Source organism: Miniopterus schreibersii (assembly GCF_964146895.1).
Source record: "Miniopterus schreibersii genome assembly, chromosome: 12".
Lineage (NCBI taxonomy): Eukaryota > Metazoa > Chordata > Mammalia > Chiroptera > Miniopteridae > Miniopterus > Miniopterus schreibersii.
In genome coordinates this window covers 32,332,437-32,359,858 of record NC_138112.1, presented here as the reverse complement: position 1 = coordinate 32,359,858, position 27,422 = coordinate 32,332,437, and the positions used below count along the sequence as shown (strand labels likewise).

General features: G+C 37.7%; 1 protein-coding gene across 4 annotated transcripts in view; it reads right to left on the bottom strand.

Moving 5' to 3' along the window:
• The window catches only part of NARS2 (asparaginyl-tRNA synthetase 2, mitochondrial), a 101,737-nt gene that overhangs the window by 16,986 nt on the left and 57,329 nt on the right, over positions 1 to 27,422 (bottom strand). For all 4 annotated transcript variants that reach the window (XM_081152717.1, XM_081152716.1, XM_081152718.1 and 1 more), the window contains 5 exons: positions 16,218 to 16,350; positions 12,144 to 12,242; positions 11,991 to 12,028; positions 4,262 to 4,328; positions 2,718 to 2,855 (listed from right to left, as the gene is read on the bottom strand). In XM_081152717.1, coding sequence (XP_081008843.1) covers positions 2,718 to 2,855; positions 4,262 to 4,328; positions 11,991 to 12,028; positions 12,144 to 12,242; positions 16,218 to 16,350 — 475 coding nt within the window. The remainder of the gene's footprint in view (positions 1 to 2,717; positions 2,856 to 4,261; positions 4,329 to 11,990; positions 12,029 to 12,143; positions 12,243 to 16,217; positions 16,351 to 27,422) is intronic.

The window sequence follows — 27,422 nt, the reverse complement described above, 5'->3', positions numbered from 1 at the left end:
AAAAATTTTTTTTATAAAAGCCATGGGAGGCCACTGAATAGTAAGAAGGAGAGAACGTGATCAGATTTATATTTCCTAAAAGCGCATGCTGAAACGGGGAGAACTGACCCAGAGGGGGGAAAGAGTAGATACAGGAATATTAGCCAGGAGGCAGCTCAGGCAAGAGATGATGCTGTCTTAATCTAAAAAGGTAGAAGTGGAAATGAAGAGAAGTGGATGAATTTGAGACCCATTTAGGGGTATAAAAATGACAGAACTTAGAAATAACTTGAATATGGAAAGTGAGGGAGATGAATATTCTGAAAATGACTCCGTTACCTGGCTTGTACAATTAGATGAGCAAAGGATAAGGGAAGAGCTCAAGTTTGGCGGGATGACGGGAGAAGACCAGCAATCGTGGGGTCAGTTTGGGATATGCTAAGTTTGGGATGCTTCTGAGATATGTAAATGGCACTATGAGTCCAGAGCTCAGTGAAGTCTGGAGTAGAGATATAAATTTCTGAGCTATCTGAAAAGAAATAGTAAACTGTGGGTACAGGTGAAATCACCTGTGGGGAAAGAAGACCTAGGATGGAGCCTTGAGGATTCCAACAGCTACTGGATTAGCAGGGGAGGAAGGACCTGCAGAGGACACTGAGAAAGAACCACCCACTGAGAAGGGAGGGAAACCGGGAGAATTCCATGTCACGGGAGCCAAGGCGGAAGCAAGTTTTAAGAATAAGAAAGTCAAAGATACTGCTGAATAATGCTGAGAAGTGAAGTGAGATAAAGACTTTTTAAAGTCTGTTGGATTTAATAACATGACAGTTATTACTGACTCTAGAGAGTGCTGCCTCAGTGGTATGACAGGGGCGGAAGGCACATGAGAGAATTTAGTTTGAGAAAGCAAAACTTAAACAGAGGCTGCAAAAAATAGACATAATGCTACCAATTTTTTACTAATTCTTTAAATGCCATAGAAATCCAGGAAAGGAAGGCTCAAGGTGAATGCGCAACCCAGCAAAGTCTTTACAGAGAAAGAAAGCCTTAGCAGGTTATTTAAGTGCAAAACTGAATCAGTGAGAAGTGCTCAATCCAGGGAAATCACAGGAGAAGAACACACAGAATGTGTGCAGGGGTGGGGGGAAGAGGAGAAGTGGGATGGGGTGGAGTGATAAAAAAGCCAAGAGACACAGACACAATCCTCTGTTGTGTGATGTAGGTGTAATATTGGATTATTTAGGATTGAGTAATCTATGCCCTAGTCCGTCTTATTTTTCGCTGCCAACCTGTTGGCCAATTCATTTCTCAAAATCAATTATACCAGAGGGATGATAGAGAAAAGAAAAAATAAGAATCATAAATCAATTGTGTTGCTCACTGGATATGGACGATGCCGTGTGAAAGAAAGCTGGGGATAAGTCAAATCACCAGCTAACATGTAACTTGATTATTTGTGATTTTGAGGCGGTGAGATAGGGTGGCAAATAACAGACTTCAGAGCCACAAGCAATCAGGTCTGAATGCTGACTCTGTCACTTACTACCTTTGGAGCTTTGGGAAATGCAATCGATGTCTTTGCACCCCAGGTTTCCATCTCTAAAATGGCAGAAAGAATAAGTTTCTTGGCAAGGTTGTTTTGGGACTTAGAGATGAGATGGTAATGCTTGCCTCACAGGAATCTCCTAATTGGTGGCTACTATTGATTTAGTAATACTATAAGAGAAAACAGGAAATTCATTCAAAGAGATAACCTTGTAGACCCTAAGACGGAGGCATTTTACTTATTGGCAGGCCCTGACCTACATTTTTCTACTGGCATTTATCTAAAGACAAGTGAAAAGCACCAAATAATAAAGTTTAGTTTTTGGACCTTTTTAAAGATAAACATATTAGTACAGAGATTTGTACAATTAATGATATTAAGTATATAACTATTAAATAAATATATTCTTATTTCACATATTGATCATTTTGTAAAGGAGCAAAGAAAAGACCAAAAAAAAGTAAAGCAGAATAATAAAAAAGCAACTAAAGTTAAGGGTGAAAAAAGAACAGAGGATAAGAAAGGCTGCAGAGAGCAGAGGGCAGAGGGCAGAGGGCAGAGGCAGAGAGCAGAGACAGGGAGCAGAGACAGAGGGCAGAGAGCAGAGACAGAGAGCAGAGACAGAGGGCACAGAGCAGAGACAGAGAGCAGAGAGCAGAGACAGAGAGCAAAGAGCAGAGAAGAGACAAAAGAGGACAGACAGGAGAGTACGCCCAGACCTCCTGGATCCCCCCAGAGCCCTCCCCTCACTGTTTCCATTTGACAGCCTCTGGCTCTGCCAGGTAGCGCTTCCTTTGCCACTGCAGCAGTCTCCAGGCCAGCATCCTCCCCACCTCTGTAGTCTCCTATCTAGTACTTAACCTGACAGTAGACCTGGCATTGCTATACTGTGCTCTAGGCTACTTCCTCTTAGTCACTGAAAACAAAACAAAACAAAACAAAACAAAACAAAACAAAACAAAACAAAACAAAACACACTTACATTTCCATCTGCTAAATTAAGGACACCTTTGCCATAGAAATGAGGGAGTATGTTATAGAAAATTGGGATCTTCTTTGGGAACACATTTTTAGAGATGTAGAGTGATGGATTTAATTTAAGAAAATATGTCAAAGGATAAATAAAATTAAGCCAAGGGGAAACCCAGGCTCTGAGACGATGAATCCTGATTCATTTAGAGTCTTTCCTTACTGTGTGTTGAGGCCTGTCTTCATTGTCCCTCATGTAGAAAGGCTTGAGTGCAAGGGGATAATTAATGACAAAGACTGGTATGTTGCCACAGTGCTTCACCAGGTACTTTTCATGTTCAGTATGCAGATCAACACCCCACTGCAATGAAAAAAAAAAAAATCACCAAAAGAGAAGACAGCTGAGATATACAATGCAGGACCTGAAAATAACCTGTATCAGTTCTCTCCCTGAGGTTCAGTGATGTGTGGAGCTGTCTACTGAGGTTACACAGATAACTAAACTAGAGAGAGGTATGTGTTAGCAAGGACATTCAAAGGTCTGCAAAGATGAAAGTTGAAACTAGTAGATAAACACTGTGCTCTCTGCCCCCGTCTCAGGGAGGAGCATTTAGCAGATGAATAGCATCTGCAGGAAAACAAAGTGCACTTTCCACAGTGTATAAAAACTGACCTCAGAATCACAGTTTTATTAATATTGCCTAGAGCTTCTTCTACAGTTACTGTTCCTAAGTCTCAGGAAATTAAATGATGAAAGATAATATTTCTAATATTGAGTCTATCTTTGGCTAGATGGCTTCTCTCAGTGAATTTTTTTAAAATAAAAGAGTCAACTGATATATCCGATGCACTTTGATGAATATTTAATAACACTGTTCCATCTATTTATTCAGCAAATACTAATGTGCCTGTTAAATCTCAGGTACCATGCTAGGTATTGGATACAGTGGTAAGAAAAATAGAATCCTTAACTTCATGAAGCTTCCAGAGTAGGAAACAAACACTAAATACAAAATTATACAAATAAATTGATTATAAATATAACAAGCACAGGGTACTATTACATCTTATAACAGGACTTAACTGCGGTTGGGGCTGGGATAAGGAATAGTTTGAAGACAAAGGTATTACATTCGTAACGTTATCTTATGACTCCCACTTGTCTGGCAATACCTCAACTGTCGGGAAGAAGTGCTGGCATAGGAATGAGGAGACTTGCTTCTAACGTTATGTGCATGCCTCTCTGGACCTATATCCTTGCCAATAAAATAAAGGAGTTCTTAAAAACAAACAAACCCAAAACATTCAGTGTTTTCCAAAGTGGATTACAAATTAGAAGACTCTATGAAGTTATAAGGATTCAATAGAAAAAAAAAACTGTTTAATGTGTTGCTTAAACTTACTTAATCACTTAACCTCTTTTGTCACCTGTTAACATCATTCAGAATATACTTTGGGAAACACTGAACTAGTTGATTTCTACACCAATAGTCTATGATTACCATTCTTTTTTGAGGATTTTCATCTTCCTAAACTTGGGAAACTTCTTTACAACCCTTTAGTCACTACTATTCCAAATGATATCATTCTCTTCGAAATATTTTTCATTATAAATATTTCAACAAGGTTGAGCAAACATCAAAAAGAGCCAATGTACAGATGAGCAAATCCTGCACATTGCTAATAAGAGAAATAAGATTTTAAATGATACTAAGACAAGGACGAGGAGAACATATTTTGATAGGCGCGCACACACACAAATACTACCTCTGGGGTGAAGGCGAAGTTCTGGGGCGCCTGCTTTAAGATTTCCACTGCTTCAGTATACGACATGCTGGAGAGAAATGGTAAAAGTAGAGAGAGGTCAATACAATGAGCTGTTGTTAATTTAGTCCATCTGAAAACTAGAAAAGGTATATTCCCACACGGTCTTTAAGATCATAGATGAGTATTAAATGATTACTGAGTAATCAGGAATTAAGGTTTACCTAATCCTATGAGAGTCCTATCAGCATGAAGAGAAGTGGCCATTCAATAACCTCAGCCTGATCTCCTTGCAGTGCACACAGAGGAGCTAGTCACTTAAGTAGAGATTTTCTCTGAATTCATGCTATGTCAATGCCATAGTAAAAGGCGTGAAATACAGAGGCTAGAAGAGCAAAAATCTTTCCTTAAGGCCATCATTCATTCAATCATTCACCCACCCACAAACATATATTGAGCACCTACTCTGTGCTAGGGATTAGTCTAGGCACTGGTGATATAGTAAATAAAAACAAAGTTCTTGCTTTTATGGAGATATTCATGTATGTGTGTGTGTGTATGGGGGGGGAGAGAAATGGGGGTGCAGGTGAGGAGAAAGATTAAACAGAAATAATATGATGCTAGGGAGCTATTGGTGCTATGAAGAAAAATAAAGCAAAGTAAGAAGACAGAGGATGTTTGCATGTGCTATTTTAGAAAACATGGTCAAGAAAGGTCTCACTGAGTTGGCGACATTTGGACAGAAACCTGCATGAAGTAAGGAAATGAACCATATAAAATCTGGGGGGAAGTATTCCAGGCAAAAGGAACAGTGGGTACGAATGCCTGAAGTAAGGCCTGAGTCTGGCTCACTCAAGGAATAAAAAGGTCAGTGTGACCGTAGTGTGCTGAATAAGGGCTAGAATGCCAGGAAATTAGATAGGAAAGGTAGTCCCAGGTCAGATCCTATGAACTCTTTCAGGCCATGGCAAGACCTTTATAATATATTCTAAGCATTGTTTAAAACTGTTTAGAAAAAATATCATTGGTTACCTCAGTAAGAAACCCTCATGCCTGAAGCAAGCCAAGCCAAATTAATTAATTAATTAATTTTTAAAATATATCTTTATTAATTTCAGAGAGAGGAAGGCGAGGGAGAGAGAGAGATAGAAACATCAATGATGAGAGAGTCATTGATTGAGCCTGCAACCGGGCATGTGCCCTGACCGGGAATCGAACCCCGATTGCCTGGATCCTAGGTCGACGCTCAACCGCTGAACCACGCCCGGCCGGGCCAAGCCAAAAATTTATATAAATTATTTGAATAGGTAATATATGCACATAGATTAAAAACAAAAATCAAGATGTATAAAAGAGTACACATCTTTCCATTCTGTCCCATAGCTGCCTAATTAGTTCCTCTCCTCACACAATCACTGTTAGTGGTTTTCTGGGTACCTTTCCAGAGCGCTTTTCCCCCCAGAGGGTTTTATACATCTATAAGCAAATATTAATACACAATCTCCCTTTTCTAAAAATAGATGGCAGCCACAGCATAACCATGCACACTCTTTTACACTGTTATTTACTCAAAAAAATACCGTGCAGGTCTTTCTATATCAGCATATGAAAAGCTTCTTCATTTTTTGAACTATCACATAATATTGTATTTTGTGGATGTATCTTAATTAGTTTTAAAGAGATTAGTTTTAGCCAGTCATCTACGGAGGGATAGGTATTTCAGCTGTTTCCAATCTTTTGCTATTCTAAGTCATTACTACATATACCCATTTTATACTACAAATAACTCTAATAAACTAATTTTTCAAATGAAAAAAGTGAAACTGTTGGAATAGGGTATTTGCATGTGCAGTTTTACATATTTTGAAAGACTCTGCCAAGGATATCATTCCCCTTTTACAGGGTTACACCAATTTATGCCTACCAATAATATATGAAAATATATCAGGTTTCCTAGGTCTTCTGCAACAGTACTTTGGATGATTAAAAACAAAAATCTACAAAGTTCCTCAAGAATTTTGAGCTCAAAAATAACTTACCCAATGCAAACTTATTCTCTGAAGCAAAAATGAAGTTCAGACTATCATAACTGATCAGAAAGACTTGTGTCTTACAGTCCAAATAAAGCTCCCAAAGCTATGTTGTCAGTGATGTTTTTCTAAGATGAAAACTCTAGTCAAATGAAAAATCTGGTATTGAATAACAGGTAATTTCTAAGGTAAGAATGGTGTTGGTGATGGCAGTCGGAATAATTTTTAAACAAGCATCTTACAGAGGGGAAACTGAAGCTGAGAGAAGATCAGTAACTGCCAAAAATGACTCATGAGAGTGACTAGTAAACCCTGGTGTGCTGACTCCAGAGTCTAAGCTTCTAACTGCTAAGATGATGCCTAACCCACTTGGAGTCTGACATGTTCAATGAAAGCAAGAGACCTGGGTTTTCCCACTGATTCTACTACCACTTACTAGCTATGTAAACCACTCCACCTTAATGGAAGCATTTTATAAATTTTTTATAATGTGCTATACATTTAAAAACTAAGTGTTTTCACTTGTAAAAAAGGAGATTGGAGTATATTACCTAAAGTTCTTTTCTGCTTAGACACCCCGTTGTTTTACTCCATCATTACTTGATATGATCCACTCGTTACACTGAGAAATGTAAGAGCAATCAAAAGGGATTTTGTGCCATTGCTATGTTACTGTAACATTATTAAGAAAAATGACTCTCATGTCCAAATGCCTCTTGTTATTCTGGACCTCCTGCCCTATTCCCTCCACACCTCAAGTTGAGGCAGAGCTTTCAAGTTTGAATTATAGTTCTGATACTGGATATCCCTAATGGCCCGCATCAACTCTCTACTAACTTTTCTTGACATGTATAGAGAATATTTCTTCTCCTTCCCAAGAACTATTTCCAAAGAGCTTTGAGGAAAGGAGGAGAAACCATTGCAAAATTGCATGATACAGCATCAAAATACCTTCCTGTTTCAAATTTTTTATTGTTGAATGAAGAAAATTATTATGAAGCTGTTGGAGTAAAACTGCTTTGCTAAAGAGGTCATTATTAGTATTCTCTGCCTCAAATTCACATAGATAAATGAAGAGCAAGTAAAAAGGTAAGGATTGTATATTTTTAAAACCTCCATACCATAAAGGAAATGTAAAATAACTGAATTCTACTTCTACTTCTGCTTGATAAAGGCTAAATTCAATTACTACATAAGTCCTTTAAATTATATATATGTATATATTTAAAATATATCTTTATTGATTTCACAGAGAGGAAGGGAGAGGGAGAGAGAGAGATAGAAACATCAATGATGAGAGAGTCATTGATCGGCTGCATCCTGCACACACCCCACTGGGGACTGAGCCCGCAACCCGGGCGTGTGCCCTGACCGGGAATCAAACCTCAATCTCCTGGATCCTTGGTCGATGCTCAACCACTGAGCCATGCCCGGCTGGGCTAAATAATATATTATTACATGAAAAAATTATAACTAGTCAAGAATACAGTGAAATCTATTGAAAAGAATATAGTCATATGGTACCTGTCTGTGTCTATTTCAGGAAGTATCTCAGTTCTAATTCATCATGCCTAGGTCTCCTGTCATGTTCTCTCATGGCTGTTAAAATCTCTCGTTTCAAAGACTGGCAAACCCCACTCCATCTCCACCTTGAGAGTCCTTAGCATCCTGTCGTTTATGTACATCCCTCTGGTGTTCAGTTCCCTCTTCATGTCTAGCTCCTGGAACTTCCCTTACTTTCTAGTGAACTCAACAATACATTTAAAAGAATTTTATGCATTTTTAAATGGTGTGTAGCAGGAGTGTTTCCAAGCTGTCTAGTCTGGCACATTGCTTCAGCAGCAGTAATTTGATCCTTTCAACAATGTAAGACAGAGAAGTGACCACTTTTTAGATGAGAAAACTAAAGTTCAGAAAGGCTAAACATGTACTATTAAACAGGTTCATAGTTGTAATTAAGTAATTATTCATGCAAATACTGAACTATTCATCTTTTTCTCTAGATTTTAAACTCTGTAACAGGACTGATCCATGCCTATTTTCACTACTGAATCCTCAATGACTAGCACAGAGCCTAACTCATAGTAGGTAGTCAATAAATATTTGATGAAAAATATTAATTCATTCAGTAATGGCTAGTAAGTGGCAGACGCAGGATTAGAATCCAGGTCCTCTGAATAATGGTTCACTACACTCAGTGTCTAAAGTGAATAATGACAGGAGTTAACAGGAAACCTCAGGGAGAGGACCTAGTCTCAAGAAGAATACTCTCCCCCATGGTTAGTCCAACGTCATTTATTAATTCACTCAGCTATTCAATAGTTACTGAGGTCCTGTTAGAGGTACCGTGCTAAACACAGGTATGACAGTAGGCAAAATAAACAAGCCCCTGACCACATAGAGGTGACAGACACTAAATAAATAATCACATAAATTTAAACTTCAGCTATGATTTGTGCTATGTGGATGGATGATGGTAATGGCAATGACTGATATGGCACAGCCCATGAGGTCATTTCCCAACTTCAGTATTTTATGGATGTAGACTCCAAAGCACAACAGGTAAGTGATGTGTAAGGGTCTTACAGATAGTGAGGGAGCCACAGCTCCTCTGGCGCTAATTCTAGTGACCTTTCAAATATAGGAAGTATAGTGGTTGAAAGTATGAGCTTTGAAATCAGATGAACATGAGTCTGACTCTCCATTTCAGCTTTTCCTGGCCTACTCAGTTTGAGCTGACTCTTCATCTATACAACGGCAATATTAACCACTCACAGAGCTGTTGTGAAGACAAAATGAACCACTAATGTATGTAAAGTTTATCACTGGCCCATAGTAAATATTCACTAAGTGGTGGATATATTTTCCCCCATCTAAGATCTAACTCATTAGATGAGAGCCACATTACTTCTCTTAAGACCTTCTCCCTGATTTTGTCACCAGCAGAGTCTCTCGGTAGCCCAAATTACTTCTTTCCTTATCTACTTAATTGCTACTTTTGCCAATACGCTTACTTATGCCCAGAATGCTCCTATAAAATCCAGATCTCAAACTGCATACACTCAAACTGCGTACACTCAAACTGCGTACCCAGCATCTACAACTGGATGTCTAAAAAGCATCTCAATCTTAAAATGACACCTAACGATGATGACCTTGATACCATCTGCTCTCCCCTGCAACCTCCTGTTTCTCTTATGGCTTTCCCAAGCTCAGTTAACGGCAACTACAATTTTATAGTGGTATAAGGCAAAAGCACTGAAGCTACCCTTGGTTCTTCTCTCTCCTTCTCACTCTCAGCAAATCCTATTTGCTCTATCTTTAAAATATATCCAGAATAAGACTTCTCTCTACCTCCACTGCCATTATCCTGACCTGTGATGGTTAATTTTATGTGTCAATTTGACTGGACTATGGTACCCAGATATTTAATCAAACATTATTTAGGAGGTTTCTGTAAAGGTGTTTTGAGTGAGATTAACATTTAAATCTGTAGACTCTGAATAAAGCAGACTACCTTCCCTAATGTGGGTGGGCCGCATCTAATCAGTTGGAGGCCTTAATAGAACAAATAATGCCCTCCCCTAGGAAGGAATTCTTCTAGCAGGAATTCTTTAACTGCAACTGTTCCCTGTGTCTCTGCCTGCTGGGCTACTCTCTCAGATTGGGAACTTGTCAAGCCTCCACAACTGCATGAGCTAATTCCTTAAATAAATCTTTTTACACATACACCATGTTGGTCTTGTTTCTCTGGAGAATCCTGACTAACACATGGTCCAAACCATTTCCTCTCATCTAGAAGACTGTAATAATCTAGATGGTTTTCTGCTCTTCCTCTTGTCTTACAGCTTATTCTCAACAAGCGGCAAGACTGATCCTGTTAAGTCCAATTCAAATCTTGTCAGCCCTTGGCAGAGAACCCTGCAGTGGCTTGCCCACCTCAACCAAGTGGAAACCCAAGCTCCTCTTGGTGACCTACAAGGTTGCAGATGATCTTCCAACCGCCCTCCTCCCTCACTCTTCACTACTACTCAAACCCTTAGGTGTGCCCTGGCTCAGGGCCTTTGTACTTGCTATTCCTCTGCCTGAAACATTCTTTCCCACATATCCATACAGCTAGTTTTTTTACTTTCATTAGATCTGTACTCAAAAATCACTCAGCGAGAGCCCTTGCAAATATCAAAAACGTCTACCTCCTCCTTCTTTTGTCTTCTCTTATCTACCTTCTTTCTCTGGGTCCCCCCCCCCTAATATTATTCATTCTCCCAGACTACATGTTTTATTTACTTATCTTGTTTCTTTGCTATTATTACCTCCACCAGAAACGTAAGCTCAATGAAGACAGGGTATTTTATCTGCTTTGTTCACTGCTTGAACACAGTTTTTATGGCCCTGGCTATTCCCAAGCAAGGAGGTTGTGGTGCCAGCAGGTTCTAGGGCATTGAGGTTGTCTTGCAACGACCATCTGGGAAAGAGGGTTCGTGTGAAGTGTAACACTGATGACACCACTGGGGACTTTAAGAAGCTAATTGCAGCCCAAACGGGTACCTGTTGGAACAAGACTGTACTAAAGAAGTTCTACATGATTTTTAAGGACCATATATTTCTGGAAACTATGAAATCCACGATGAGATGAACCTGGAGCTTTGTTACCAATCGAGCAGGATTCCTTTCCCCTGCCCAGTCCTCCCCTCCCCTCTTCTCCCACTCTTGCCCCCCCCACTGGTATGGATGCTTGTTTTTAAAAAGTCCTATCAAATAAAACTTAGAAGCAGGAAAAAAGAGGCAGTTTTTAGATTCTAAAACAATGCCTGGCACATAGTAAGTATTCAATATAAATTTAAGTGAAAGAAAAAACCTCAAAAACCTTCACTTACACTTCATTGCCTTTCGATTCTCTATTACAGGGCTGCTGACTGTTTCCTTTTTCCGACCCCACCTCTGTTGCTTTGCTAATCATTCAGGTTCAGCGACTCATAATTTTTAACTTATAGCCTGAGGGTCTAGGCTGACACCTGAAATTCTCAACTCAGTCCATCTTCCAAGTTTTTCTGTTCCCCTCCTCAAGGACAGGTTGAAATCTTTATTAGAATAAAAACTTCCTGAACCTAAAGATTGCAAGTGAAGGATGATATCATTTTATTTTCAGAAACAATTTTCTACTCTTCTATCCAGCTTACATCCTATACACACTGTAAATACACTTAAGACTAAGTCTTATAAGTCTATCTGATTAATATGGTTGGTGAAATAAACAGTTCAATATCAAGTACAACTTGAATAGAATTATAATGGAAATAAAGCAATAATATATGTTGCAAAAGTTTAGGTTATCAGGTTTTAGCAAGTGAAGGTAAAGAAGAAAAAGACTGAAACAGAAAAACCGAGAGACAGATGTTACATGTATGTATTTTAAGTTTGTTTTTAATAAGCCAAATTTTGATTACTAAAGTTAGTAAAAGTTTGAACTACATTAATACAGTTAATAATTACTATGTTCATTTATCTTACTATATTCATGAAACATTGATTGTTGGCTATGAACCAGACACAAGAACTATAAAAATAATTAAAACATGGGCCTTCCTTGATTGAGTCTAGGGAGTGTGATAAGCAGATATGTAAACAAAAAATTTAATACAGTATGAAAATATGATGATAAAGTATGAATAAAGTTCAGAGAAAGTATAATATCTACTTACATTAAAAAGTTGTTTTTTAGCATATGCTCTAATCTGTCCTTGGTAAAAAAAGAAAAAAAAGAAAATTTATTATTAAACATAATTATATTCATTATATGTAATTAACATATTTAAAGGGTAGATGTATTGGGCTTTATCTACAAAACGAATTACCTTTTGGCCAGGAGCTATGAACCTGTGGCAGAGCTCAACATCTTCATGACAGTTTGAGAGAACCATCATTGTTGCAGACTTGAAGAGCCCCTCCATGACCTGCGAGCAAAGACACAGAACTGCTTGACATGTGAGCCACTATATGTGAAAAACCTGTTGAGGGTATTATAAGGATTGCTTCTCAGGTTTTAGCAACAATAAATCTGTTAGGCCTCTTCATCCTGAATGTACTACAGCAAGTTCAGTCCCCTAGACTGATTAGAGGAGGAACTGCAACTTCTCAGAGGGGACAAAAAGAAACAGAAATGTTTAAATCTTTTGTCAAGTTTCAACACTGATATTGAAGTGGGATGTCAAATAAACAGCTAAAATTGATTGATGCCTCTCTAAATTTCAATATACTCCCTTGTAGAATCACAGCAATGACAGAACCTAGCTTATAGGATTGTTGTGAGAATTAAATAAAATAATCCATGTAGAAGACTTAGCTTAGTTCCTGGTCCACAGAGGCACACAACAAATACTAGTTGTGACAAGTGAGACACTTTGAAAAGTGTTTCATTCACGCAATGGTAAAGGAAAGTAAATTTAAAATTAGAGGGGCAATGAGATACATCTATGTCTAAATATATAAATTTTTGCTTTACTAAAGCATAAAGTAAAAATAACACAAATCATTATTTAACACAAATCAGCATATGGGTTGGACAAAAGTAGGTTTACGGTTGTGAGTACGTGAAACACAAGTTTATTATTGTATTATTATTAATTATTGTATTATTTTCCATAAAAGCAACTATAAAACTACTTTTGCCCATCCCATATAAGAATCATTCTACCAGAAACGTCCACAGAAATCTCATGGGAAAAACTTGTTCATAGAAGAAAAAATGATTAAAATGGAAAATGTTTCTAAAATATTTTTAACCCAAACTAAAATTTTTGGTTTGAAGTCAGTGAAATCATATTAGGCCCTCCAGATGTTATACTTGTAAAGACACGTATATTTATTAAGCATAGGCCTTGGCAGAGGCAGGCATCTTCCTTTACCCTCTTGCACCAGCGTGAGCCCTATCAAGGCCACAGATGCAGTGGGAGCATAAGAGTCTGCTCAAGTAATTCAATGTGACTGGGCACAAGGAAGCACTCAGTTACCAAGTGATAACCAGGTATGTTTATATATGTGCCATTTTCACATTTACATATTTTTTACATTTTTATATTTGGATATATATAGGTGGATATAGATATAAATATATAATACAGAAGTAAGAAATAACTAGATGAAAGAAGAGCAAAAGTAAGCTAAAGATCTTTTACCTTGAGGCTGTATCGCCTTCAATCTAGCAGTGAGATAAAAAAGTCACTAAGTAACTGAGTGACTTATGAAGAGTCATATCTTAAAAGAGCCAATGCATATTGGGAGGAAAAAAGAACAGGTAGGTTGGATGGTGCACCTGCACTGCTGAGGGACAGTACACCTATCTGTAGGACGAAGACTTTGACCACTGGAGCTGTTAAATCGGTGTCTTTCATGAGCAGTAAATTTCCATTTGGAGAAGTAAATCATTGGCTTCTCTAACCTTGACTTTCAGACTACGCTCTATAAATATATCTGAAGGAAACAGAAACTTAACTGAAGGGTTAGCATAATCCTCAGATGTCTTTAAAAGTATATTACTCAATGGCACTAAAATAGTAATATTTAATTGCTATACCTCATGAGAGGAAAATTCTTTGTTACAATATTCTAATTTAGTATTTAAGATTCTGCTCTTCATCAAGACAGTAATTCCCACAGAATATAATTTATAGAAGGAAGAAAATTTAAGAGAAGCAGGAGATCACTTTTGGGGGTGCATACTTTTTAAATCTATCTTTAGGAGCAAAGCTTATATTTTAATTAATTAAATCATTCAACAATGTATGCCCTGAGTCCCACTCCATGGAGTACCAAATACATAAGAATTATTTAATTATAGAACATGTAATTCTAGAGCAAAGATGATAATGTTTAATAAATTCTAACATGCTTTATATACTGTCTTTGTAACCATTCCCTCTGGAATCTATGTTGGGGCCCTGGAGGGGGACAGGGTCAAGGCAGAAGAAACAGGGAAGTAAAAAGTAGGGTTCTGTTCCTTACAATACTCTCACTGCCTGAGGGAAAGAGTAATACAGAATTGGGTTGTGGGCTCAAACTGAAAGCAACTTAAAGAATTTTACTAACCTCAAGCGAGACTCAGACCTGAATCCCTAAATCTAGAAAAAGGTTACTCAAAGGTATTGCTACTAAAATTTTTGGCCAGAGAATTCCTTGTTGGGGACAGGGGGCTGTGCATTGTAGGATGCTGAACAGCATCCCTGGTCTTTACCTACTAAATGCCATTAGCAACCACTCCCAACCCACTCCCTAGGGGGGACACTGATCTAGAACAATAGTGGAAGGTGTTAAAGGGGTACGGAAGTGGATACTATGGCTTGTGGCCAGAACACCCCTTCAGGACCAAGAGCCTTCTCTGCTGGTAATATTAACTGCTGATGGTTCACGGTCGTGTCCCTTTTCAGGAATGGTCCAGGCCAAGAGTGCTGTCTTACTCATGGTTACGCCTCTTCTCAAGGCTGGCCCATGTCCAATGACTGGACAATGGGGTGAAGCACAAATGCCCCCCCCCTTACCTTCATATGGGACAACTACGAAGGACCATTCTAACTCCAAAGTTCCTCAAAGAACTGGCTAAGGCCTCTGTTTGTAAATACATCACAGTTCAACTTTTCCCTCTGCCCAGTGCTGCTTTCTTCCTCTCCCTACAGGTGCTGTTCTCTAGAGTATTCCTCAATAACCCCCAACATGGTGATCTCTGCTTTAGAGTTTGTTTACTAGGAAATTCAACCTGAGACAGGATAATAAAATAGTGAGTCAGTTCTGTTTGGTGGTATACTTGGTATTTATGTTTTAAGTGGAATTGGGTCATTTACCGGATGAAAATAATAGAAGGAAATATAAATGAATGGAAGTGATAGCTCATGAAAGCTGCTAAAATAAACATCTTCTAATTATAAATCCAAACTAAGATGTTAATCAAAATGGTACTGAATAGAGAATTCATAATAACAATAGTTAATAATTTCTGGGTACTTACTAAGCACTATGAACTATGCTAAGTGCCTTATATATATTATGTCTAATCCTCTGACCTGCTCTATGAAGTAGGAATTATTATCCCCATTTTATAGATGAGGGAACCGAGGCTCAGAGAAATTAAGTCCCTTGCCTAAGGTCACATAGCAAGTAACTGATGGAGTTGAGAATGGAATCTTGGTCTCCTCACTGCAGTTTTTGTGCTCTATCTGGATTATGACCACAGCCTCCTAACAGGGCCCCCGTCCCTATTCTTATCTCCCTCTAAATCATTTTTCGTATTGCTGCTGGAGAGATTTTTCTAAAATATAACTCTGACCATGGCCTTTCCCACTGAGAACTCCTTCTCCTTTAACTTTTGGATTAAACTGAAACTCCTTAGCATAGCATTTAAATTCAAAGTCTTTCTTTCATGATCTGACTCTTGACTACCTCTCCAGCTTTATCCCTTGCCCCCCAAACAAGGCTCTGACATCTACTGTGGATGCTTTCTAATATAGCTATCTAGAAGTTTCTCTAACCATAAAGATGTTTTATTTGTTTGCCTAGGAAATGACAAGAGCTACTATTTACTGAGCCTGCCAAGTGCCAGGCCTTGTACTAGGTGCTTTACATTATATACATTGTTTCTTTTACTTCTCACAATAACCTTATGAAATAGGCACTATTATTCTCACTTTATAGCTGAGGAAGCTAAAGATCACCAAAGTTAGGTAACATCATAACAAAGTTAATGGCAGACCTGTGATATGAACTTAAATCTGTCTGGCTATTGCACTAAAGGCATTTGGTAGATGTTTATTAAATTAAGTAGTCATCTATCTTCTTCATTCTATGAACCCTGTAATGCACAGATGTAAAAATGTACACAGAGCACTTTAATGTCACAGACGCCTGTCATTTAGAAACCAATTTAAGACGTGTGTACCTACCTGCATGAGATCTTGAAGGCTCTCCACAAAAGAGATCTCTGCTTCTACCATATAAAACTCTGCCAGGTGTCGCCGGCTCTGAGAATTCTCTGCTCGAAATGTTGGACCAAAGGTAAACACTTGAGTAAAAGCTCTGCAATTCAAGATTAAGAGTATAAAAATAGGATTCACATGATTAACTTTAAGTATTTAAAATACCCAGAGAGCTCTTAAGGGAAAAAAAAGTTTTGTGCCTCTGTCTTGTCCACAAATCCACACATATTAGCGGCTGTATTTCTCTAATGGGTGATAATAATAGTTTCATTAAAAATGTTACATTTATAGAAACGATTTTATCCTGAAGGAATCTGCAAATGCTTTACAAACCCTATGGCTCACTAAATATAGAATTATAACCACCTCTGGGTGCACTCCACTGCAGCTGCCATACACAGCAGGCAACTACATTTCACAGCAATCAAGAACAAAGTAAAGGAAAAATACCGCAGCCCAAGAAGCCACCCAGACAATCTAGATAGTAACAGTTAAAGCTAGAATTTCATGTGGATAAAGTGTGCTAATTATTTTTTAAATATATGAAAAAAGAATACCAGATATGTGTGGTGATTTGCCTTGTTCAAAGCCTATCCAACCACCCAAGTGTTTCAATTAATGCTGAGTGACCACTAAAATTTGGGGGCCAGGGTGGATTTTGAAGAACTGTCTACTTTATTCCCTGGTTTTCAAAAAGAACTACAGCTCAACAATCCAAACAAGAAAAATTATTTTTAAATTCCTACAGAAGTGGACACTACATCTTCATTTTTAAACACAGTCCCCTCAGAAACAGGGCAACATTGGGATTAGATCAAACATATAGGAAGTAATGACTATTTCTCCAGGACTATGTAATCTTTGAGTTTTAAGGCTTTGCTAGAGCAAAAGAAGAGGTTAGGGGTTCTTCAGCTATCATCCTTAGCATTCTTTACTTGTCTGTCATCAGTCAAATAACATTAAGATCAGAAAACATAGTGCAGAAAATAGATGCACTGTGAATATACACACTAGCATGTATGTATGTATGTGTATGTATGTATGTATGTATTTATTTATTTATTTAAAGATACTCTGGGAAATGAAACAGTAAAACAATTATAGTGAAAATCAAAAGATTTCTTTTTTCTTTCAAAAGGCCATTTCAGTTAAGGCCTACTTGGTAAGAGGCTTAGGAATTTATGTTTTGGTTCTACAGCCACCTTCCTGAGACCATGATCAGTTGACCTCTAAGAACCTTAGTTTCTAATGGAAAAATAAACAGTAAGAACTAAAAAATATTACTATGGCAACCTCTCTCCCAAGATTCAGATCCAGACTCCTTAGTAGAATGTCCCTGAAAACACTGAATCTACCTTGTGCAAAAAGAAAACTCTTGCCCTACCCCCCTGAACAAAACCCAAAAAAATGAACAACCCTGCTTTTCTTTTAATTTCCTCCCAATTCTGCTAATCTCAGTTAATCGCCCTAGTTGCCCCCCCCACCTCTTCCCCACTGCCCACATTTCCTGTATCATTTTGAGCACAAAATTATATTGTTTACACCTAGGAAAGTTCTCTTAAATCTAGAGACTTTTCTTTATCTCCACAGAGATTTTTCTTTACCTCCACAGTAAATATCTGTGTTTTGCTTGGAAAATTACAACAGCTTTCTTTTTTTTTTTAAACACCTTTTAAAATATATGTTTTTATTGAATTTTTAGAGAGAGAGGAGAGGAGAGGGAGAGAGAAATATCAATGAGAGAGGAACATTGATCGGCTGCTTCTGCACATCCCCTACTAGAGATTGAGGCAGCAACCCAGGGATGTGCCCTGGCCAGCACTTGAACCAGTGACATCTTGGTGCATGGGTTGATGCTCAACCACTGAGCACACTGGCTGGGTACAACAGCTTTTTAACTGACAACTGCCACTTGTCTTTCTTCCTTCAGCCCCAAACTACTCGAAGCTTTCAAACTCAAATGTGACTATATCGGCCCAAATTTAAAAATCTTTAATGACTTCCCACTGTTTAAAGGATAACATTTAAACTCCTTTGACTCAACTTTCTTTCACACAGCCTTGTCTCCAGGTGCAATGAAGACATTCTGCTTACATGGCATGGCCCTGGATGATGTCTGGCCTTTTCATAGGCTGTTCCCTACTCTTTAATGTCCATCTTTGCTCCTCTTTCTCCAAATGGCAAATTCCCATCTAAGCTTCAAGACTTGGCTCAAGTGTCACTTTCTCTTTGTCACCATGCCACACTCCCCCAAACTTATTACTCCCTCCTTTTAATGACTATAACACTTTGTTCATATTTATTTAGCATACAGAACATATTACTCTGAAATGTAATTATGTATTTCAGTGTCTTTCTCCCCTGATGAACTATGAAATTTTCTAGAGCAAGAATCATGTTTTATTCATATTTGCATCTCTAGTGCCTAAGATAAAACAGGTGCTGAAGTTCAATGAATGAGTACTGATGATGATGACAGGCTTCCTCAGTTGTAAACTCAAAAAGCACCACATCCTCCCTAACAGCCACACGACAAAGATGTACAGGAAAATATTCAGATGTACAGGGTGCGGCAAAGTAGGTTTACAGTTGTGAGTACATGAAACACAGTTTATTCGTGTATTTATTATTGTATTATTTTCCTTACAAATAACTGTAAACCTGATTTTGGCCGACCTTGTATTTTACTGTGCTGTTACTCAGTACCTAAAATGGATCAAACAATCTAGGTCCGTCCCAAACAATAAATTTGAATTACAAGGCCTTGAGTTTCCAACCTATGACTGTGCAATCTTTAGGTATACTAGCAATATCATATCTAAATAAATAAGATGACATTTCTTTCTGGTACTGTATCACAAGAAATTATATATACAGATGTAAACAATAAAGGGTATTTTATTGAGATTTCCCAGGGTATAAATAAAAATTTAGTTTGGGGGCTCTGAGGGAGATTTACAAGAAATGGGCAGTTATCTTCTTGAAATACAAGGAAGGCCAAGGGATTGCTGCTCAAAGGAGACATGCTATTTGCATTATACCAGGTACAGAGAAGACTGTGCTTTCTAAAATAACTACAGATTCAGTCACAGAACTCCCATGGAAGTGCTATGTAGGATGTTCCAAAATGAGTAGCAATAGGGATGTTTTAATTAACAATGGTAATTTCCCCTAGCAACGCAGGGTACGCCCTCTAGTATAAAATATAGAAGAGGATCAGCAGTTTTACTTGAATTATAGTCAAGAACAGGCTCTAACTGAGGTACCCCAAAAGTTGTGTATTATTCTACTAGGGTAAGTAAAAACTGATGGCCATGGTGCTTCCTCTGAATTAACAGAAAGATAAAAATGAGCTGGAAGGTTTGCTAAAAAACTGCCTAACTCAGCATCCAGTCTTGGAGCAAACGAATGTTTAAGTCATTCAGTAATGATCCGCTCTGTCAGTGCCCCGTGTTCTATCAGACAAGCAATGATAGCAGCAGTAGCAGTGACAGTGGCTGCCATTAGCAAGGGCTCCTTGTGGGCCAGGCATTAGGTGTAAGAACCTTACAGTTAACTCCTTTATAGTTAACTCAATAATGTAAGCATTGCTATTTCTATTTTTTCAGGCTAAGAAGCTGAAGAAGAGAGAGGTTAAGAAGCTGTCCTCAAAGTCTCAGAATCATAGCCTAATAAATGGTAGAGGCCAGATTCAAATCCAGATCTGACTCAGCCTTAGTCATGATATAAAAATAATGATGCTCCTAACTGAATATTGCCCCTCACACTCAAAGATAACTAGGGTAAGTAGTTTAATACTTCCCTTCCTTACGAATAGCTTGTTTTTTGTGTTAAAAGTATAGCTTGCTAGGATATGTTGCCTTCATGTAAATAATGAGAATGACACATTTTCATCAATATTCTGTAACCTGTAGCAAGTCATTTAGCCTTTCTGGTCTTCACATTCTTCCATGAGTGAAAGATGGGGGCAGCTTGGCATTAATTTCTAGTATCTTTGCAATGATTTTTGTTTCTAGGTCCATGTGAAATTTCTCTTATTTAATTTATGCTGATTTAAAATTTTTTCTCTCTTCCAAAGACATGAAAGTCATTTGCAGCAAGGCTTGGACCAACCGGCATTTAAAACAAAATCTGAGAACAAGGCCATTTCTAAAATAAGATACAAAACCAGGTGAAAGGCCAGTGCTGCTGTGAGAAGAAACCAGCAAAAAAGAAAACACTCAGCACTACAAAGCATTCTTGTGCCAAATTAGGGAGCGAGGAAAGCTATATAAGGAAAGTCCAAGAGCTTGGAGTTGATGTTTAAGATAACAAAAGTACACTCAATACACACCAACCAAGACAGCTACAAAAATGGCTTTTTAAAAATAAAGAGGAGTTACCAAAAAAGGTTCTTCAAAGGTCATTTTCTCTCTTGTGTGGAGTTTTAGGAAGCCCTGAATTGGCAAGTGGAATACTATAAAATGGTCACTGATTGCCTGGCCATTTATTCTTTCTGGCCCTGCAATTTAAGAGCTGATCTTTATATTTTGAAAGAATAGAGGAATTATTTTTCTTTAGCTGGGGAAGAACTTAATCAGCAGAAGGTGAATCAGCAACTTTCCTTCAGTCCCCCAACTCCCAATATATTGCTTCTCAACTGTCAGTTCAGCAAAGTTCACTGAACTGAACTCACAGACAGCTTTAAACTGGCTTTTAAAACCATCGCTGTCAAGTGGTATTCCCATCATCCAGAAAATAACCATCTATTTTACTACTGCTTTGTATCCACTGGGTTATCATGCTGAACAGCGTGGGCCACACCCCCCTTTTCAGCTTTCTCCTATTCCTCCATTGTGCAATCCATTTGGTGGAAGGTATGAAAAAGATGTAGCTCTCACTGGTTCATCATTCATGTCAAGATGCCTTAGGGAGGATGCAATCTAAAATCCTTCTTTACTACTAATGCTAAGCACTTCTGTAAAATTAATTTTTTAACATGTCCTAAAATTTGATTTGATTTGCTTGACGCCCAAGCAAAATTTAATTTTAATTATGTAATGAAATCCAAAGTTTGATAGTCTGACAACAATCTTGCAAAAGGGAGTACAGGGTTGGTACTCTTCTCTGAGGTGACATCTGAACTGGGGGAAGGCTACCCAGCAAAGGGAGCACCAAGCACATCAGTCCTGAGGTAGGAAAGAGCCTGACATGTTAAAGAATAAAAGTAGGCCAGCAATAAGGTGGTAAAAGATGAGGTCAAATACGTAGGAAGGTATCAGAACACACAGGGCCTTCCTTATAAGCCATGATAAAGAGTCTGGATTTTACCTGACATGCCTTAAAATACTCTCGCTCCTCTTGAAATATTTAACACTCTATTCTATTAGTTTTCCTCCTATTTATCTAACCTCCATCCATCTCCGCCTCCATCTCCATTCTAATCTAGCTGCTCATTAAACATTAGCATTTTTCAAAACTAGTCCTAGACCTCCTTTTTTCTCAGGCATAAACTCTCCCTAAATCATCTCACTTAGGCCAACGACTTCAACCGACTACCCATTGGCACACAATTCACAAATTTATATCTTCTGCCCAGACTTCTCTGAGCTGCAGAGCATATATGCATCTGCTCAGTTGATCCTTTCATGTATCACAAGCAGGACTCATGCCTCCCTTACTCCCCACTTTGGCTTCAGTCTTCTTCCAACCTTCTTAGGTCTTTAATAACACCATATACTACTGTTCACAGCACCTTTCAAAATTAAAAAACTGACATCTATGGATGTGATTATTTGTTTAATGTCCATCTCCTTCATTAGACTGTAAATTTTGTAAGTGACCTTATCTGATTTTTGGTTCATTAACCCAGTGCCTGACTCACACTAGACAATTAAGATTTGTCAAATAACCAAGTAAGTCATTTTCCTATAAAACATGCTGATTCCCGACTGAGTCTCTGAAACAGCATTGGGATAGGGGTGAGGACAGAGGAGGAAGAGGAAGCTGGTAAACAGAATACCAATTACTAAGCAAAAAATTCTGCTATTCTCTGAAATAATTTTTCACAGAAGGCACTAGGAGATAACAGAATCAGTTTTTTGAAAAGTGACTGCTCATACATTAGTTCTTAATCTGTAGGCAATAAGTAAATCTTTGAAAAGGACCAGATCAGGTGAACTTCTCTAATGAGCAAAGATTTTATTTTTTGAGGAACTTCAATACTGCCACATGAAAAAACAACCCTGTCCCATTCTCGGTACACAGGGCAGCACCTGATTCTTTGGCTTCTCCATAGTGGACAGGAGCCAGTTAAAACAACTACTGTATTGGTACTTTCATCATTCCCACAATAATGGGCCCTTTAGGGGGCAGACTGATTGGATATGAGGTCTTAGAAAATAACCTTTTCTAAAGGGTCACAATTTGTTAATTACTCTATTTATCCTCATGTTTCAATGTGAAATGAAAATCATCTTTACAAAAAAGATATACATAATGCCAACTGCATCTACTCATGCCTCGGCCACCCCTCTTGTATTTCTCATAGTTAGCAGTCCCTGTGCTGAGAACTACCGGAGAACACACAAATGCTTTCATTTAGGTAAGGGCACCACATGGTACTCACATGTTGTTTAAATCCACAAAGATTTCAAAGGTTACCTTTTCTAAGGCCTGATACTACAGAGGTAGATGAGTAATTATGGCTTTGACCTATCAACAATTTCCTGGGCTCAAGTCCTGTGCACATCCGGACACATGCTTACTTTTTTAAGGTTATGGTAGTGATTAAGTACTCTACAGACCTAAATTGAAATCCTGGCTCCTCTACCTATAAACTAGTCAAATTAACATTTCAGAGAGTTTGTTTATGTAGGTTATGTCTACCAAAATTTACAATTAAAACTGAGAAATTTTTTAAAAATGTAAAAACATGGAACAGACGGACAGATCTCAGAGGGAATGGCAGGGTAGGAAGAGACTAAAGAACTTATATGCATATATGCCTAGCCCAGGGACACAGACAACAGCCTGGTGAAGGCCTGGGGTGGGGTGGGAGCTAGGTGGAGGAAGGTAAAGGGGGGAAGTGGCGGACATCTGTAATACTCTCAACAATAAAAATAAAATATAAAAAATGTTGTTTATCAACTCATTTAAAAACGACAAATCCATCATATATCATAAAGAACATTTTAAAAATAAAAACTCCTAAGAGTGGCACTGTTTTACATTTTTGTAAATCTCTCTCATATCTGGCCTAATAGAAGACAGCTGGATTCTTTTATCAGCTTATGCTATCACATGCTGTGCTATCACTTGCCATGAAGACTTTGGAAAACTTCATTGCACATTCATGAGAGAATGGAAATGAGAAAAGTAAATACTGTCTTAGTATTATTATGAAAATAGTTTTACTCTCCAAGGACTCCCCTGAAAGGATCCCAGGGGGCCCCAGGAAACCCCAGACCAAATTTTGAGAACCTCTACCAGAGGCAATGGTTTTTAATGAGGACTATTAATTCCAGGCTTTACCTTTAGGGACTTCTATTCAGATAACCTAGGAAGGGTCCTGGCCATTAGTATATTTAAAAGTCCCAAAGTAATTATTATGTGAACCCCAGATAAAGAACCAATACCAAAAAAAAGTTTAAAATCCCTAATCAATATACTTTTGAAGAAGTTTTTTGATGGTTACAATTTAAAAAAAAGAACAATAATGTGTGTCAGTGAGGATGTGGAGCCACCCCCTGTACACTGCTGGTAGAAATGAAAAATAGTGCAGCTGCTGTGGAAAAGTCTGGTGATCCCTCAGAAAATTAAACACAGAATTATCACATGACCCAGCAATTCCACTCCTGAGCATACAGCCCAAAGAAATGGGAACAGGTATTCAAAAACACCTTGTATGTAAATGTTCATAGCAGCATTATTCATAATAGCCCAAAAGTAGAAATAGCCCAAATGTCTATCAATGGATAAAAGGTGCTATATCTACAAAATGGAGTATTACTCAGACACAAAAAGGAATGAAGTACTACTATATTCTACAATGTGGATGAACCTGGAAAACATCATGCTAAATGAAAGGAGGCAGACACAAAAGGCCACATATTGTATGATTTCTTTTCTATGAAAATTCCAGAATAGATAATTCTATAGAGACACAAAGCAGAAGAGTGACTTCCAAGGGCTGGGGAGAAGGAATGGAGAGTGACTGCTTCACGGGTATGGGGTTTCTTTTTGGGTGATAAAAATGTTTGAAGCTAGAGAGTGGTGCTGATTGCAAAATGTCACCAATAGTAAATTTTGTGTTATATGTATCTTATCACAAGAAAAAATTTTAAAATTTACTGAAACTAACTGACCATCAGGCACTTTACACACATTTTATTTCATCCTTGCCACCCTATGAGCCTGGTGATTTCATTTCATTTTAGAGTGGAAGAAACTGAAGCTCAGACTGGTTAAGAAACTAGACTGGAGGCGCAGAACAAAGCTGGCTTTAACCAAAGGAGTCTGACTCCACGGCCCACTTTCTCTTGTGTTGCATGCGTGTGCTCTTCAAATCCAACAAAGTGAAGCACAGACCATGAATGGTCCCGTAAGCCCCAACATATTACCATATGTTCCAGAGAGAAGTTCTGTACCTTTAATGTCACTGTTATCTGGGTGTTTCTAGCCTCTCTATACAACATGGTCATTCCATTCTTGGTGGCTGTTCCTGACTCACCTTTCTTCCTTCACTTGCTATCCTGCAAATGCCACTCTCTACCACTTATAGCTGCTCTTTTCTGTCTTATGCTTTTCTCTATGTATAGCCTCTTCTTAGTGGAAAGGGGATAGTTGTTTGTAAGCACTGATGGTCAATCAGGATGCTTTTTCATTCCATTTTAGGTTACAAAAATCTCTACCATAATTTACATACTAAACCTGCCTCTTAAATGTGAAATAAGGCTAGCTCAGGTTTTGCATGTTCTCTAAATTATAGAGATTTATGTGACACATGTTTATTTGTCTGTCCTATGCACCTGTTTCAAGTGGCAAAACACAGATTTTTTTTCAGCATAGGGGTATAAAGTGGGGGTTGACATCAAAAGAAAGAAAAATAATGTAAATATCAACCAACATATGTGACTAAACTTATTTGTTACCAATTTCTACTGGTGAGAAAGAAATAAAAACCATGGTTGAGTTTCTTTAGTAGCAATTTCGAGAGCAACCAAGATGAAATTTCCTTTTATTTTGTGTAAAAGGAAACAAATCTATTTTAGTAAAGTAAAATACACAGCAGTGTCTTAGTGGTTTCTATAAGTCATGCACATAGTTTACAGGTGAATTTATTAAATTTTGATTTTTTTTAAAACACTAAATTTTCTAAATTTATGCAAAGAGGAATTCATACCAACAACATGGGAATGTAAAATTAAATTTTACTTTCATATGTAAGGGTACTTTAAAATATCTAAATAGATCCAATATAATATTACTTCAAGTTTGTTAATGCATTTTTCAATGGAGATTCTTCTCCCAACTAGAACAGATTGATGAAATAAGTCAAAAGCACAGAAGTAATTCAAGCCCATAGATTACAGTAGCCAAGAACTAGAGATAGCAGCCTACAGCCTGGCTATCTGCCCTTACCTTACAATTATCATTATCTACCATGAAGTCATATTCATTTATTTCTTCATTCAACAAATATTTATTAAACTATTAACCACTATGGAAAATACAGACAGACATAAATCAGGCATGGCTTTACCTTTAAGGAGCTTATAGACTAGTAGGGGAGATAACAGAGCCTAAATGTACAAGCGATGATTATAACATTCCTAGAAAAAAATTAGGAGAAAATTTTTGCAGCCTTTTGAATAGGACACAAAAATCACAAATCACAGAAGAAAAAAAATGGATAAAGTATATGCTAACAAAATAAAAACACTGGTCTTCAAAAGACAACACTGAAAAGATGGAAAAGAAAGGCGATTGGGAGAAAATATTTACAATACATATATCTGATAAAGGGTTTGTATTTACAAAATAGAAAGAACTCTTATAACTCAATAATAGTAAGAAAAACAACCTAATAAAAATAGGTAAAATAACTGAAAAGACAGTTCATGAAAGATATAAGAATGGCCAAGAAGCGCATGAGAAAAAAAGTTTAACAATATTAGTCTTCACAGAAATGCAAATTAAAACCATAATGAGCTATCATATACTTATCAAAATGACTAAAAAGTACTTGACAACACTAATTTTTGTCAAAGTGTTGCAAATAGAACTCTCATTCACTGCTGGTGGGCATATAAAAAAGCACAAGTACTTCACTGTTAACATAATTGACCACAGCTCTGGGCAGATTATGACCTAATCTGCTCTCATAGTTTATTTCTGAATTTAATCTTCAAATTCTGACAGGTATCTTATTTCTGTACCCCAATCCCTTCCTTTGTTCCAGGCACTGATTTAATTTAACCTCACCTGTCTTGTGAGCCCTAAATCCTGGCAGACTCACTCTTTGTCCCAATCCTCTGTTGTGTAAACTGCAGTGCTGCCACTGCTGTAAAATAACTTTAGTACTAAATGTCAGCTGTTCTTCCTGGGTGCACCACCTTGGTTTCTTTCTTTAGCTAGTCCTTTATAACCACCTTGGGTTCTCCAGGTGTCAGTTGTCATCAGTTCTATCACCATAGCACTTACCATTTCATGTCAAATTGTGATAAACACTGGGCTTTACATAGTAACCAATTCTCACAATGGCAAGGTGGCCATTTTAATTTATCTTTATAGTTAGGAAGTGGAGGCTCAGGCATTATGCTTATAAAACTAGTATATAAAGAAGCTAGAATTCCAATTTAAGTCTCTCTGACTGTATTTCCTTCAATTAACAGAACTATTCGTTGGACAAATTCAGTACTTCTGGCAGGGATAACATTATCTTAGTAGCTGTTTAACTCTGTAATAGCACTGGTGCCCTCTATATGTCAATCAATGGGGCTTTTTATATTTTTAACATCCTCCTTGGTGTCCAACACAGTCACATACCATGAGTGAACACTAAAATTATTGCTGAATAAATAAGTACCCATAGTTATTTTTAGGGAGACGTAAACAAGCTAGGGAAAAACAAAACAGCTAAAATGACATAAATTCTCTTTGTTCCTAACCCAACCAAAATTCTGTGAACAT